Source organism: Pan paniscus, chromosome 8 (assembly GCF_029289425.2).
Source record: "Pan paniscus chromosome 8, NHGRI_mPanPan1-v2.0_pri, whole genome shotgun sequence".
Classification (NCBI taxonomy): Eukaryota; Metazoa; Chordata; class Mammalia; order Primates; family Hominidae; genus Pan; species Pan paniscus.
Genome location: NC_073257.2, coordinates 80,111,245 through 80,127,658, shown reverse-complemented (window position 1 = coordinate 80,127,658; position 16,414 = coordinate 80,111,245). Strand labels below are relative to the sequence as shown.

General features: G+C 37.4%; 1 protein-coding gene across 27 annotated transcripts in view; it reads left to right on the top strand.

The window, feature by feature from the left end:
* Positions 1 to 16,414, top strand: part of HERC4 (HECT and RLD domain containing E3 ubiquitin protein ligase 4) — a 154,570-nt gene that overhangs the window by 111,135 nt on the left and 27,021 nt on the right. For 15 of the 27 annotated variants that reach the window (XM_003830302.5, XM_055092894.2, XM_055092886.2 and 12 more), the window contains 3 exons: positions 6,561 to 6,659; positions 8,410 to 8,577; positions 8,802 to 8,945. In XM_003830302.5, the coding sequence (XP_003830350.1) occupies positions 6,561 to 6,659; positions 8,410 to 8,577; positions 8,802 to 8,945 (411 nt within the window). Of the gene's footprint in view, positions 1 to 4,394; positions 4,419 to 6,560; positions 6,660 to 8,409; positions 8,578 to 8,801; positions 8,946 to 16,414 lie in introns of all 27 variants that reach the window. The other 12 variants (XM_063607693.1, XM_034930671.3, XM_003830303.5 and 9 more) reach the window with 1 other exon arrangement.

Here is a 16,414-nt window from a genome sequence, read left to right as displayed (position 1 = left end):
TAAATAACATTACAGTCCAGGTGCGGTGGCTCACGTCCCAGCACTTTGGGAGGCTGAGGTGGGCAGATCACCTGAGGTCAGAAGTTGTAGACCAGTCTGGCCAATATGGCGAAACCCCGTCTGTACTAAAAATACAAAAATTAGCCAAGCATGGTGGCGGGCACCTGTAATCCCAGCTACTTGGGAGGCTGAGGCAGGAGAATGGCTTGAACCCGGGAGGTGGAGGTTGCAGTGAGCTGAGATTATGCCACTGCACTCCAGCCTGGGCGACAGAGTGAGACTCCATCTCAAAAAATAAATAAATAGTAAATAACATTACAAATTGGCAAATTAAGTTAATTTATTATGGAGAACGTTGTAATGATTAAGAATTCTAACTCACAACATAAATATGTATGATGAGAAAGCAGAGTAACTTTTATGAGAGTGCCTGGATTCAAATCCCACCTCAGCATATATTCAGTTCTGTCCTTGGGAAAATTACTTAATTTCTCTGAGATTTCATTTTGTTTTCTGTAAATTAGGATATTAGTACCTACCTTAAAAAGTTTTGAGAAGATTAATTTATATGATCCCTGTGAAGGACTTAGAGTAATTTCTGGCACACAGTTAAGTCTTTATAAAATGGTGATTATTGTTGCTGGCTACCTTGACACAGGCTACAAATTTGGCAGTAGCTTTTATTCTGATGTGTCTAATAACTCTGTTCTCTTGCTGCCTTTCTCTATGTGCACTATAATGAAACATTTTCTAAGAGCATTTTCTAGGTACTATTCTCAGTTTCCTTATCCTCCTTTAACTTTGCTTTTAAATTGTTTGTAAAAATACCTTATTGGTTACTACCAAACTCTTTGCTATTTTTTCTTCCCTTTCTGATACTTTTAGTTAATTATCTTTATCTGGTTTTCCCTTTGGTGCCTCTCTCTCTTAGAAAAATGATTATACCTAATGTCTAATCATCTCTCTTTTTCTGAAGTTTTTCATATGTCCTATTATTTTTCATATTCTTGCCAGTTCACATCTTTCTGTCCCAATTTTTAGTGTAACCAAATTATATTCTGCTCAGTATGGGTTACTCACACTATAAATTCTAACATTATCTTACTGACTTACCCAGTGTATAATGATATGTATAACATCTATATCTACTTACATGTAGTAGTAAAAAAGATAATGCATACATACTAATATTTCATTGTCTAGCTAAGGAGAAAATCCATCTCCCATACTATAAACTCCCTTGGTATATAGTATAGTTATCAAGCAGGCCATAGATAAATTTTTATAGGCTTTTTTTTTTTTTGCTTATTTAAACTTTCTTAGTAGTAATAGCACTTTTTAAATGTCCTACAAGAGGAATATTGGTGATATGAAGGCTGTGCATATGTGAGGATAAGGGTATATTGGAAGTCTCTGCACCTTACTTTCAATTTTGCTGTGAATCTAAAGCTGCTTTAAAATAATAAAGTTCTTTTTTCAAAAAAAGTCCCACAAGGTATACTATAAAAGGATTTCAGATGTTCCTTTTATATTGCCTTCTAGCTAAACAGAGTGTAATCTGAAAGGCTTTTTTGCAGAACAGTCTCTAAAGACTTTCATCTTGTTTACACTGCCAGTTGGAGCATTTATGTGGTAATAACTTGGTACTGTGAATTTTTTTAAAGAAATTCTTGTCAATAATATTCTTCCTCTGAATAGGATTTGCATAGAGTGATGTTTTGCTTATGCTTACACTGCTTTGGCTTTACTTAACACAATATAGTGAGAGAACCCAAAGTCTTTGCTAATATCTTAAATCCTCCAATAATATCGCTGGTGACATGTGGGAACTCAGTCAACTACAAAGTTAAAGAGAACAGTTTACACAAGACTGCCCTCACTTCTGATACCAATTGTGAGTTTGGGGAGGGTCCCCCAAACTACCCTTAGGTTTGATAATTTGCTACGAGGCCTCCCAGAACTCACTGAAAATTGTTACACTGATGATTAGGGTTTATTACAGGGAAAGGATAATAGGTTAAAATCAGCCAAGGGTCTTTTTGACTCTCTGAGCAGCACCATGACATTTGGCAAGAACAAGCACCTTATGAAAGGTGACAAATAGGGAGCAAAGAAGTGGTTAATCTACTTTCTAAAAAAGATAGATATGATATGAAAGCACATGCTATGTTTAGTATAAGAAATATTGGAGAGAAACACTAGTCACCAGGACTCAAGGAACCAAAATTATATCTGATGGACTCAAGTGTTGTGTATATTTGAAGTGAACCTTTCTGATCTGCAGAATGATGAAATTGCATTTTAAAAATTCAAGCTGACTACTGAGGATGTTGAGGTGCTAAACGACCTAACTTCCATAGCATGGATCTTACCTGTGACAAAATGAGTTCCATGGTGAAAAACTGGTAGATCATGAAAGAAGCTCATGTTAATGTCAAGACCACTAATGGTTATTTGCTTCATCTGTTCTGTGTTGGTTTTACTAAGAAACGCAACGGTCAGGTACAGAAGACCTCTTACTCTCAGCACCAACAGGTCCGCCAAATCCACAAGAAAGTGATGAAAATCATGATCCAAGAGGTTCAGACAAGTGACTTGAAAGAAGTGGTCAATAAACATTGGAAAAGATAAAGAAAAGGCTTGCCAGTCTATTTATCCTCTCCATGCTTGTCCTTGTTAGAAAAGTAAAAATGCTGAAGATGCCCAAGTTTGAACTGGGAAAACCAGGGAGCTTCATGGTGAAGGTAGTAGTTCTAGAAAGGCTACTGGGGATGTGACAGGTGCTAAGGTTATATGAGCTGATGGATGTGGACCACAAATCCAAGAATCTGTTTAAAATTTACGCTTTTGGCTGGGTGCGGTGGCTGACGCCTGTAATCCCAGCACTTTGGGAGGCTGAGGTGGGCAGATCACGAGGTCAGGAGTTCGAAACCAGCCTAACCAACATGGAGAAATCCCATCTCTACTAAAAATACAAAATTAGCTAGGCGTGGTGGCACATGCCTATAATCCCAGCTACTCGGGAGGCTGAGGCAGGAGAATCGCTTGAACCCAGGAGGCAGAGGTTGCGGTGAGACGAGATTGCACCATTGCACTCCAGCCTGGGCAACAAGATCGAAGCTCCGTCTCAAAAAAAAAAATTTTAGGCTTTTAATAGTGACAAATAGAAAGTTCCATCTGAGAACAAAAATCAGCCAAGGGAAGAAGCACACAGAGCAGAGTCTGGGAAAGATAACCAGAGGCAGAGCTTCTGTTGTCCTTTCCTTGTAGAGTCATGGATGAATTACTTTCCTGGCATAGATGTGTAACAATACAGAGTATTTCTAGCCAAAGAAGCTCACCAGAACCCTGGTGCCCAGAGTTTTTACTGGGGTTCAATCACATCCTGCTCCTGTAGTGACCTCTAGTTCCCAGCTCTTCTGGAAGCAGAACTGACAGCACATGGCCCAAGCCCCTATCATAAGTCACATTGTCCAGTGGCTAAAGCGCCAGGCAAACAAAGACACTCCTATCAGGCATGATATTGCACAGGTCTATAGGTCACCTCCTAGTAATCCAGGGCAATGCCCTCTCTTCTGGGGTAAAATTAATTCCTCACAACACAAGGCACCATCCACAAATTTAGTAACATATTTCTGAAGATTCTGGTGCTTTACACGAGTCTGTGCTCTGAGCATATGTGGAAACTTTCTACAAGAAAATGTACATTTCTGTTCAATAAAGTGGTAAGCTTTCATTATAATTTCCACTATTACTGCCTTAATAAATATATCTTTCTCTCTTCATTTCTTTTTGCTTACCAACCCTTTTTCCCTGTCCTGTACTTTCTATTTTAAATTAATTCAGTTTTAAAGAATGCTTAATGTAAGATACCTTATGTTTTACTCTTTTTTTTTCTGTCAAATAAAAACAATTTATGGCTAATTTTTTCTTACTTTGTGTCCATATGGCATTTTAATCTACTAAACACTGTCAGACATTTTGCTGAGATTTTAAAGTCTTAAAGTCTGAGGAATGTTTTTTCCATTTTTTTTTAAGTGGAAAAACTGAGCCATAAATTTTTTTTTTAGACTAAGCCAGGCATAGGATTAGTTTTCTTATTCTGCCTAAATTCTGCAAATGGGGGTGTTTAATTGCTGAAAACAAATTTCATTATGTTCAAGCCTCAATCATTTTATGATCACAAGGTACCTGAAACAAAGATCTTACATTAATAGATATATAAGATGCATGTGTAGGGGGTGTATTTGATTGTAGATGTATTTTCTACCTCATTACTTCAATATTCTGCTGTAGCAAAATATATGAAATGCTACCTTGAATAGAAATAGTTAAATTTGGACACTAACATTGCTCTTTCCTCGTTATTGTTATATTCTGCACTGCTGTCTTAGGATGTCAACCATGGATTAACTGAGGTAAGTTTGGTGTAATAAAGCTCATGTTTAGAGTAAAATATACTCCATTTTCTCCTGAGTAATAGAAGAGCCAAAGATTCCTTTTTTTGGTGTGGTTAAAAAATGTAAATAAATAGATATATATGTATCATTTTTTAAAATAGAGTCTGTAGAGATTATCTTGTATAACATTTCAGAAGTTTTCTGAAGAAAATGAAATTCTGTTAACATTACACCTATATGATGCCTCAACAATATTTGCTTCAGAATAGTTTCTGTCCTCCTCAAGTCTTCCAGTATAAAATGTAATGTGTCCTCAGAATATAAAAAAGCAAACTTTTATTTTAAAATTTAGCAAATGCCTACCTAATGTGGCTGAAAACATTTTATATTAGAGAAGTAAAACAAACTTCATTTTTAAAATTGATTAATTGATACTCAGAATGGTCACAAAGTTAAACTTTTTGTATGATTATCTTTCTCACTTCTAATATATAAAGTTCTAGCACTTTGGTTTAAGTAATCAACAACCCTAGACTACCCTTTTAACACTTGGGAACATTATAATACTTTCTTTATCCATTATAGATGTCAGGTTTTGCTTTGATTTGCGTTTTGTTGGTTGCTATGTTTTTCCCAGCACCTGAACCAATGAAGCATTTTGAGTTAGCTTTAAATTATAGCTCTAATATTGTTTGCTTCCTCATTGTCAAATAGAATTAGCACATAAAATTATGAAAACATAAGAGTTTTGAAGCCAAAGGGTACTTTAGAGATATCTAAATCTTTTTGAATTTCAGAGAAGTAAAATTAGTTTTTATGGTCATTAGCTAGGCAGTGCCACAAATATAGGATGGAGGTAAACCTTGTCACATGAAAAATACTGAAGAGTGAATGTTTAGAATGGAATAAAATACAATTTAGGGAGAGCATGATTAGGACTTAAAATATTTAAACTACGTACACTTCCCAGCAGGGGCAAAGCAAAGACTAAATGATGCATAGTGATATATAGAAATGCAGATTCAGGCTGGGCACAGTGGCTCACGCCTGTAATCCCAGCACTTTGGGAGGCCGAGGTGGGCGGATCATGAGGTCAGGAGTTCAAGACTAGCCTGGCCAACCTAGTGAAACCCCATCTTTACTAAAAATACAAACAAATTAGCCGGGTGTGGTGGCAGGCACCTGTAATCCTAGCTACTCGGGAGGCTGAGGCAGGAGAATCGCTTGAACCCCGGAGGCGAAGGTTGCCGTGAGCCTAGATCGCACCATTGCACTCCAGCCCTGGCGTCAGTGCAAGACTCTGTCTGGGGAAAAAAAAAAAAAATGCAGATTCAGACTATAAAGAACTGTCTAATCACTAAGAAGTGGATTGTTTTAGGGTGTATTAATTCTTCATTAGAAGTCTCATAGCAGGGGCTCTGAGTCAGGGCAGGCACAAACATATTGTTTTACTGGGTAGATGGTAGAAGTAGGTCGTCCTCCAACTACAAGAATGTGTGACTGGCAATTCATAACTCTTTATATTTTACTGCACTATTAAAATACTTAGCAATCAATACATTACCTGCCAGGATAAGTAATTGTCTATAAAGTGTCTAATGTCTAATAATGATAATAATAGATCAGTTTTCCTAACTTTAAAGGCTAACAGAATAGTAATACTGATGGTACTTTTTTGTATATTAAGTAAATGAACAGATTATTGGACTCATAATAATTTTGATACCCTAATGACATTATACTCAATATCTGTTAAATGAAGGAATAGACAGATTACTTATCATTAGCCTCAGTTGCTGCAGTTGCCCTAATATGTAAGAATTGGCTATCACATTTAACATAGGAGCCCCCAATTTTAGAACAAATTTGCAACCTCATTCACTGAGATTTGCAATTAACATATGCTAAGCAAAAGATACTTGCAGTATATGATTGTATAGACTCTCAAGTATACAGTCACCCCCTAAAATTGGGAATTGGGTTTATTCCAATGCCTCGTTTAATTTTTAATAATTCTGTAAGCAGCATGTTTTATTTGTAATTCCAGAACCACATGAGTGAATAAACAAAGAATGTAGTCCACTTTATAAGAAATGTCAGCATCCACAGTAAGTATATCACAAATCAACTTGTACTAATAAGTTAATTTTTTATTTCCAGTTGGCAGATATCCCTGTTACAATCTGTACATATCCATTTGTATTTGATGCCCAAGCAAAAACTACTCTGTTACAGACCGATGCAGTCTTACAGATGCAGGTAAAATATTATTTGAGAGGGTTTTTTTTTTTTAATTGTTTCTTTGATGTTTCTGGACAGTAAATATTTGAAATTTTCCTAGGATCAGTAATGAAGGTACACAAAGTACTTTGGGTAGCTATAAAGAAGACTGCTGCATGTGATATGTATATTCTTATGAGAGCATTTATAAAAAAATGTTGCAGTGAAAATGGAATAACTTAACCTATAATCATTTTATATATTAAAAATTGTATAAGCCTCTTTCATTACAGAAATATTCAATCTTTATAAACCGTTTTACTAGTTTACTTGATAAGATGTTGGTTTGTTTCAAAATCTTGTTTCATTATATGTCCCCTTTTTATATGCTTGGTAAGAGATGGAAGTCACTAGAGGTGAGAGATGTTAAAAGTAGGAAGCATTTGATCTCTTGTTAGGAAGAAGATGTGAAATTTCCTTGAAGAAAGTTTCAATAATAAGGTATTAAACATTTTCCTGGGGTTGGTCACCATTATCTCCTATTCCTCTTTCTTTTCCCCTTCCTATCACCCTTTCCCATCCATTTTATGTTGAGAGTTCTTTCATTTATAGAGAGGATTTTTAAAACTACTTCATATTATGACTTTAAAGGGTTACAGTAAGTTTGCTTTATCATTTGATCCTGTAAATAAAAAAGATTTTGAGCTGCTTCCTCTGGTATAGAATATCTGACTATACCAACTAAGGATTAAGGAAAGGATGAAAAGAAAGCTTAAATATTTAATAGTCTAAAAATATTTTAAAAAATTAAAAACCTTCAAATCTTGGTAACCATTTTTATTCTGTTCAAATAAATGCATTTGGTATTCTAAATATTTTTGTAGTGTTCTATACTAACAGCTAGTAAGCCAATTTTTTGGAGGTCTTTGTTAAAACGGTAAGTTAATAACTTGGTGATTTTACCATGGGATATTCCATTTTAGAACAAGAACTCAGGGAGAACCATAATAAAAGAACAAAAGTTTTAAATGGTAAAAGTCAAATCCTTGGTTCGTGAGCACATACCATGATCACTCAGTTAAGTGAATTTGTGTAATACTTCCTTAGCCAGATCATTCCTTACTCTTTGTTTTTTATTTTTTATTTTTGAGACGGAGTTTCGCTCTTGTCGCCCAGTCTGTAGTGCAGTGGTACAGTCTCAGCTCACTGGAACCTCTGCCTTCCAGGTTCAAGTGATTCTCCTGCCTCAGCCTCCTGAGTAGCTGGGATTACAGGCACACACCACCACGCCCTGCTAATTTTGCATTTTTAGTAGAGACAGGATTTCACCATGTTGGCCAGGCTGGTCTTGAACTCCCGACCTCAAGTAATCTGCCCTCATTGGCCTCCCGAAGTGCTGGGATTACAGGCGTGAGCCACCGCGCCCAGCCTGTTCCTTATACTCTTTAAAGGTTTGTTTTTGCTCCTCACTCTTTACCCTCCCCTCCAGTGAATGTTTTTTAGAAAAACCAATGCTCAGATTTATCAGTATTACTACCGTTCTGTACTGGCTTACTTTAATGGTGTTATGAGTTATACATTATACATTAGTATAAAAACATTCAAAAGGGTACTCTTTATGCTCAGTTTATTAAGTTTTATGCTGTACTGGATACTGTTAGGTGCTATGTTAATTCAGTAGCATAGAAATTATAGAATACCTGTAACTAATAGGTAGAGGTTAGCTTGTTTCAGTCACAGTAGCTTTATTGTAGCATTGCTGTTAAAATGTTAATCTTTTGTTTTCTAGATGGCTATTGATCAGGCCCACAGGCAGAATGTCTCCTCTCTTTTTCTCCCAGTGATTGAATCTGTGAATCCCTGCTTAATTCTAGTGGTGCGTAGAGAAAATATTGTAGGAGATGCAATGGAAGTCCTTAGGAAAACAAAGAACATAGATTACAAGAAGCCACTCAAGGTAATTTGACATTTTCTGTGGTATAATTGGGACTTTTATTCAGAAGCTATGTTTAAAATTTTCCTATTTGTTTTTAGTGAATCTTTTAAACTTAATAAATAAAATTATATATATTTTAAACTATTAATTTTAGAGTATTAGTAATAAATAACATGTTCTAGGGTCTCCAGAATGTACTTTCATTTCTTTACAGTCTATTCGGTGTTTGCATTGTGCCATTTTAGGTTATATTTGTTGGAGAAGATGCTGTGGATGCAGGAGGGGTGCGCAAAGAATTTTTCTTGCTCATCATGAGGGAATTATTGGATCCTAAATACGGCATGTTTAGGTATTATGAAGATTCCAGGCTCATTTGGTTTTCTGATAAGGTAAAATGTCCAACCATCTAAATTACTTCTGTGTATATACCCATGTATTTATACCTGTATGTATCAAGTTAATTCAGTAAATAAGGAATTACTACTGGATCCCTAACATATAAGATCTGCTTTATTACAATTTGAGAAATTATAAACTTTGGACTTGGAGTTGTCAAAATACATTTGATGCTTACCACACATTTTAAATTAACAAAATAAATTAAGAGATGGTTAGCCAGAAAATAATGTTGACTATTCCTTCTGCTGATTTCAATTTGAGGATTGAATAATAACCACCAGATTAACTTTTCTTTTGGGAAAAATTAATTTATCATTAGGGATCATTGATTTATCTACCTTGTCATTTAGAGCAGGTCAGCAGACTATAGCCCATTAATCTCAAAGAAAAAAAAAGTCACACCCACTCTTTTACCTATTGTCTAAGGCTACTTTCATGCTACAATAGCAGCGGCAGAGTTTAAGTAATTACAACAGTGACCCTATGTCCAGGAAACCCCAAAATATTTGCCATCTGGTTCTTTATAGAAAGTTTGCTGACCCAATTTAGTGATCATAAGTGAAAAGGATGGATCAGTTTAGTAGAACTCCTGACTTGAAAGAAATTTAGATAGAATAGCTATTGGTTGTAAAAACCTCAATGTAATATTTAATCATTCTGCCTGGAGGTTGGCTGTCTTGTGTAATGTTAGCAGCTTAGTGCCTAGACTCTAATTCATCAGGGGTTGCAAAATGGTGTGCTACTCTAATATTTCTTTTTCATTTATTAGCTTGGATATTTCTGTATAGAGAAATTTCCTCACATTTTCTGATTCCTTAGTAGTGCAATTCATAGGAAAGGATTCTATTTAGTTACCAATTTTTCAAAAGAATGAATTGGTTCATTAGCATAGTCCACTGGTAATAATTCATTTTTTGTGTTTTGCTTTCAAGTATCATTAGGTATTCATAGGTTTAAACATACTTGATGTTTTTCAATTCACTGCAGTTATTGTCTTTATTGATGCTCATATTGTCCCATCTTTGTTCAAGGAGAGCTCTTAAGGTTGGTGCCCAAGTCCTTTTGAAACAACCTATATACTTTTTGGTACCTTCCTTGCTACCTTGTGTACTTACTATGACAGAATGTTCCAGACTTATCTTACACATTTACTGCCTAACAGTACCAACATTACCACCAATATTATGATTACTAAAATGTTTTAAATTGTTTTTCAGTTCTTTTTGTACAAAGAGTATACCCTAATATAGATAGACAGCCAGATAATATAGTTTAGATAGACAGCCAGATAATATAGTTTTGATATCATTTAAAATTGTTATACTCTGTTGTTATACCACCAAGTGAATACTCATTTAAGCTAACTTATTTTTAGGGATTGCTTGTTCAAATTCAATTTAGTTTTACAATAATATAAAATACCTACATAGTTCCAAAGTCAAATCTACAAAATAAGATGTGTTAAAAGAGGTCAAGCTCCACCTTGTTTTCCCCCTCTTCCTATGGGTGATCTTTTGAAAATGTATGGGCTATCCTCCTTTAAATATATATATATATATATATATATATATGTATGTATGTAGATAGCAATATATTACATACCAAAGTAATTTTCCTGGTTTTGACCATGGCTATGTAAGCTGTTACCACTGGAGAAAACTGAGTGAAGGGTACATGGGAGTTCTTTATATTATTTGTGCAATTTAGGTGTCTTTTTTTTTTTTTTTTTTCCAGACTGAGTCTCCCTCTGTCGCCCAGGCTGGAGTACAGTGGCGCAATCTCGGCTCACTGCAAGCTCTGCCTCCCAGGTTCATGCCATTCTCCTGCCTCAGCCTCCCGAGTAGCTGGGACTACAGGCGCCTGCCACCACGCCCGGCTAATTTTTTTTATATTTTTAGTAGAGACGGGGTTTCACCGTGTTAGCCAGGATGGTCTCGATCTCCTGACCTTGTGATCCACCCGCCTCGGCCTCCCAAAGTGCTGGGATTACAGGCGTGAGCCACCGCGCCCGGCCTCCAATTTATGAGTCTTTAAGATATTTTAAAATAAGTATTTTTTTGGCCGGGCACAGTGGCTCACACCTCTAATCCCAGCTCTTTGGGAGGCCAAGGTGGAGGTCAGGAGTCCAAGACCAGTCTAGCCAACATGATGAAACCCTGTCTCTACTAAAAATAGAAAAATTAGGGGGGGCGTGGTGGTACACGCCTGTAATCCCAGCTACTCGGAAAGCTGAGGCAGGAGAATCGCTTGAACCCAATAGGGGGAGGTTGCAGTGAGCCAAGGTTGCGCCACTGCACTCCAGCCTGGTGACAAAACGACGCTCTCTTTAGTCACGTTTAGCTGTTTGGATAGAGGTAAGGATAAGAGCAACAGTTGATTTTAATCACGTTTTGGTTTTAGCAAGTGAATGTAACACAGAAGGGAGTAAAAGGCAAGGGAGTTATTATAGTGAGGGATTATGGAATTTCAGCTTTGTGTGGACTTGGTTTGGACAAATAAATAAATTGTGATGGTGGAATTGTATTGAGGGGCTGAGATAAGAAGTCAGAGGTAATGGTTAGTTATGGAATGCTTGAAATTGAGATTTGGAGGGTTGTAGTTGAATGTAAGATATAATCATGGGTATGGGCATTGAGGTGTGGTGGAGAACAAGATTGTTGGAAACAGACAGGTCCAGAAACTGAGAGGCTAGTGTGTTGTATGCAGTTTTTTTGTCTGGATATTGAAGTTGCCAAAAACAATGGCAGAAATAGTGGTAGAGAAAGAAAGCATAAGATAGTGCCAAAGTTTATGAATGAAGGAATTGTGGAAGGTTTTTTATACAACTGCCCAAGGAACAGTTGCAGGGAATATAGTCAGTTGGCCCGTGTTTCAGAGGAGTTGGAAATTTTAGGATGGCAAATGGAAGGAAGTCTAGAAACACAGAAGAGCAAGGAGACCTACCTTAGCTCTAGATGCAATCATATGAAGGATTGAAAAGTGACACCATTTGTGAGAGCTGCAGAGGAAATGGTGTCCTCAGGAGACAGTCTTGTTTCCTTAGACAAAAAGGGGAAAAGATTTGGAGTTTAGGATATAAGCAGTTTTCCAAATGGTAGATTGTGAGTTCCAGAACAAACAGTGAAAGGGTTTGGTGGAGCAAGGACAGTCATAAAATTGTGTCAGACTTGAGGGCATCCCACGATGCCATATGGATGTGGGTTTAGGGATAACCTATGAGTTTCGAGGCTTTGTATTTGTTCTGTAAACAGGCATATAAGACATGATGGAGTTAGTCCTAATGGCCTCTGAGGTAAGTGGACAATCTGCTCAAATCCTAGCCTCCTTCCTGGCACTGGTCTCTTTATAAATAGGGAAGTTTGTAGTGGTGTAGCAGGTAGAATTTGAGAGGGCATATGAGGTTGGGGGCTGTGCTGCTAGAAACACAGAGTTCTGTCTGCCCTTTAGTCAGTTTTAAAGAGATAATGTTTTGAGACGAAGGGAGGGGCAGTTGTAATAAGCTTTATCATGAATCTCTTTGGGACCTTTCAAGTTCTATCTCACCTTGGCTGGTGAGAGCCCCTTGGAGCCGGCTCTACTCTTTGGTGTACTTCTGACATATCCCCATTATTCTTCAAGCATTTCCTTACATTTGGTACGGTAAACATTCCAGGTTTATCTTGTGTTTTCTCCACCCCAGCCGTGGCGTTAGCATTTTTCTTAAGAGCCGTGTCTTCTTTAAGTGGAAAATGGTATTTAGAAATCAAGCTCTGGGTGCTAAGTGTAGTACTTCTTGCTTCCGGGGAGTCAGTAGTTCTACTGGGTTCTTTCAGCTGATAGAAATAGGACCTGTATGTGTGTATACACACATGCATCCATAGACTTATCTATATTTAGAGCTGTATATATGTTGAAGACCATGAAATCAAACTGATACTTCTAATTCTATCCAAACACCAAAGAATTTACTCTAGCCTTCTTCCTTTCCATATTATGTATATAACTTTCATCATCAATGAGAAACCTTACTGCCATAATCTTTAAGATATTTACTTAAATCTCCCCTGTAGGGCTGGGTGTGGTGGCTCACGCCTGTAATCCCAGCACTTTGGGAGGCCGAGGTGGTTGGATCACCTGAGGTCAGGAGTTCAAAACCAGCCTGGCCAACATGGTGAAACCCTGTCTCTACTAAAAATACAAAAATTAGCTGGGCATGGTGGAACGCATCTGTAATCCCAGCTACTTAGGAGGCTGAGGCAGGAGAATCACTTGAACCTGGATGGCGGAGGTTGCAGTGAGCCGAGATCATGCCACTGCACTCCAGCCTGGGGACAGAGCAAGACTGTGTCTCAAAAAAAAAAAAAAATCTCCCCTGTATGTATCCGTGGAGTCTTCAGGCTGCACTGGTCAAAAGCTCAACCTCAGACATACTGGACCACCCTCTCAGAGAAGGTATAATAGTAGGATGTTACCTGTGGATTTTTCCCAAATTCCCTTTATGGTGTTAAGGAAATTCCCTTCTGTCCCTAGTTTGTTCAGCATTTTTATCATAAAAGAATATTGGAGATACTCTTTTGTGTAATGGTTTTCCTTTTTTTTTGTTTTTTGTTTTTTTGATGGAGTCTTGCTCTATCCTCCAGGCTGGAGTGCAGTGGCACAATCTCAGCTTACTGCAAACTCCACCTTCCAGGTTCAAGCGATTCTCTTGCCTCAGCCTCCCAAGTAGCTGAGATTACAGGTGTGCGCCACCATACCTGGCTAGTTTTTTATATTGTTGGTAGAGACAAGGTTTCACCACGTTGGCCAGGCTGGTCTCAAACTACTGACCTCAGGTGATCCACCTGCCTCAGCCACTCAAAGTGCTGGCATGAGCCACCGCGCCCAGCTATGTGATGCTTTTTCTACATCAGTAGAGATTACCATGTGGTTCGTTTCATTCTGTTAATATGGTACATTATGCTGGTTGATTTTCTTATGTTGAATCACCCTTGCATTCCTGGGGTAAATCCCACTTGGTAATAGTGTATAATCCTTTTAATAGGCTACTTGATTGAGGTTGCTATTATTTTGTTGACAATTTTCACATCTATAGTCATAAGGGATATTGGTTTGTAGGGTTGGATTTTTGTTTGTTACTGTTTTTTTGTTTTGGGGTGTGTGTGCAAGGTCCTTTTCTGGTATTTTGATAGTGATGAGCTCATAGAATGATTTAGGAAATATTCCCTCTGCTGTGATCTTTTGGAAGAGTTTGAGAATTGCCGTTAATTCTCCTTTAAATGTTTGGTAGAATCTGATCCTTGGCTTTTCTTTGTTGGAAGATTTTTATTATTTTTATTTTTTATTTTTTTTGAGACAGAGTCTCACTTTGTCACCCCAGCTGGAGTGCAGTGGCACGATCTCAGCTCACCGCAACCTCCGCCTCCTGGGTTCAAGCGATTCTCCTGCCTCAGCCTCCCAAGTAGCTGGGACTACAGGTGCATGCCACCATGCCTGGCTTAGTTTTTGTATTTTTTGTATTTTTATTTTATTTTATTTTATTTTTTAGTAGAAACGGGGTTTCACTGTGTTAGCCAGGATGATCTCGATCTCCTGACCTTGTGATCCTCCCTCCTCGGCCTCCCAAAGTACTGGGATTACAGGAGTGAGCCACTGCGCCCGGCCTGGAAGATTTTTTAATTATAGATTTAATCTCTTTAATTTTTATGGGTTTATTCAGATTTTCTAGTTTTTTTGTAGTGTTAGCTGAGTTCAGTTGGTCCTTCGTATCTGTGGGTTTCACATCTATGGATTCAACTAACCACAGATAAAAATAATCGGAAAAAAAATTGCATCTGTACTGAACATGTAACAGACTTTTTGTCATTATTCCTTAAATAATATAGGATAACAGCTATTCACATAACATTTACATTGTATTTGGTATTATAAGTATTTTAGAGATTATTTTAAATATACAGGATGATGTGCATACATTATATGCAAATACTCTACACCATTTTATATCAGGGACTTTTGAGTATCCTTGAATGTTGGTATTAGCTGCAGGTCCTGGAACCAATCCTCCGTGAATACCAGAGGAGAACTGTAGTTTGTGGGTTTCTAGGAATTTGTCCATTTCCTCTAGGTTATCTATTTTGTTGGTATACAATTGCTCATAATGTTTTCTTATAATCTTATTTCTGTAAAATAATAATGGCCCCACTTTCATTCCTGATTTTAGTCATTTTAATCTTCTTTTTTCCTTGGTCAGTCTAGCTAAAGGCTTGTCACTTTGTTAACCTTTTAAAAGAACCAACTTTTGGCTTTGTTGCTTCTGTGTATTTTTCTTTTTTTTTTTTTTTTTTAAGCAAAAGTAATTCTGCTTCATTGATGTAGGAATTAGTATAATCATTGAAATACATCCAGAGGGTGCAGCCTTTATAGGAAGAGGAAGTCAGCATTAATTTGTTTAAAATACTAACACTTAACTACAAGTGCAAAGTTAAACAACAGGACTCCTATAGATTGTGCATTAAAGGTGAAGTCAAGAGGAAAAATGATGCAGGGAAATAACAATTTTCTCTCTTTTTAAAAAAATTTCAATAGGTTTTTGGGAAACAGGTGGTGTTTGGTTGCATGAGTAAGTTCTTTAGTGGCGATTTCTGAGATTTTGGTGCACCCATCACCCGAGCAATATACACTGTACCCAATGTGTAGTCTTTTATCCCTCACCCCCGCCCCCACCCTTTCCCACAAGTCCCCGAAGTCCATTGTATCATTCTAATGCATTTGCATCCTCATAGCTTAGCTCCTGCTTATGAGTGAGAACATAGGATGTTTGGTTTCCCATTCCTGAGTTATTTCTCTGAGAATAATGGTCTCCAGGTCCACTGAGGTTGCTGTGAATGCCATTATTGCATTCCATGTTATAGCTGAATAGTATTCCACGGTATATATATTTTTTTATCCACTTGCTGATTGATGGGCATTTGGGCTGGTTCCATATTTTTGCAATTGTGAATTGTGCCACTGTAAACATACATGTGCAATTATCTTTTTTGTATAATAACTTCTTTTCCTCTGGGTAGATAACCAGTAGTGGGATTGCTGGATCAAATGGTAGATCTACTTTTAGTTCTTTTTTTTTTTTTTTTTTTTTTTTGAGATGGAGTCTCACTCTGTCGCCCAGGCTGGAGTGCAGTGGCGCTATCTTGGCTCGCTGCAAGCTCCGCCTCCCAGGTTCACGCCATTCTCCTGCTTCAGCCTCCCAAGTAGCTGGGACTGCAGGCGCCCACCACCACGCCTGTCTAATTTTTTATTTTTACTTTTAGTAGAGACAGGGTTTCACTGTGTTAGCCAGGATGGGCTCGATCTCCTGACCTCGTGATCCACCCGCCTCAGCCTCCCAAAGTGCTGGGATTACAGGCGTGAGCCACCGTGCCTGGCCAACTTTTAATTCTTTTTAAAAATTGTATTTATTTATTTATTTATTTATTTTGAG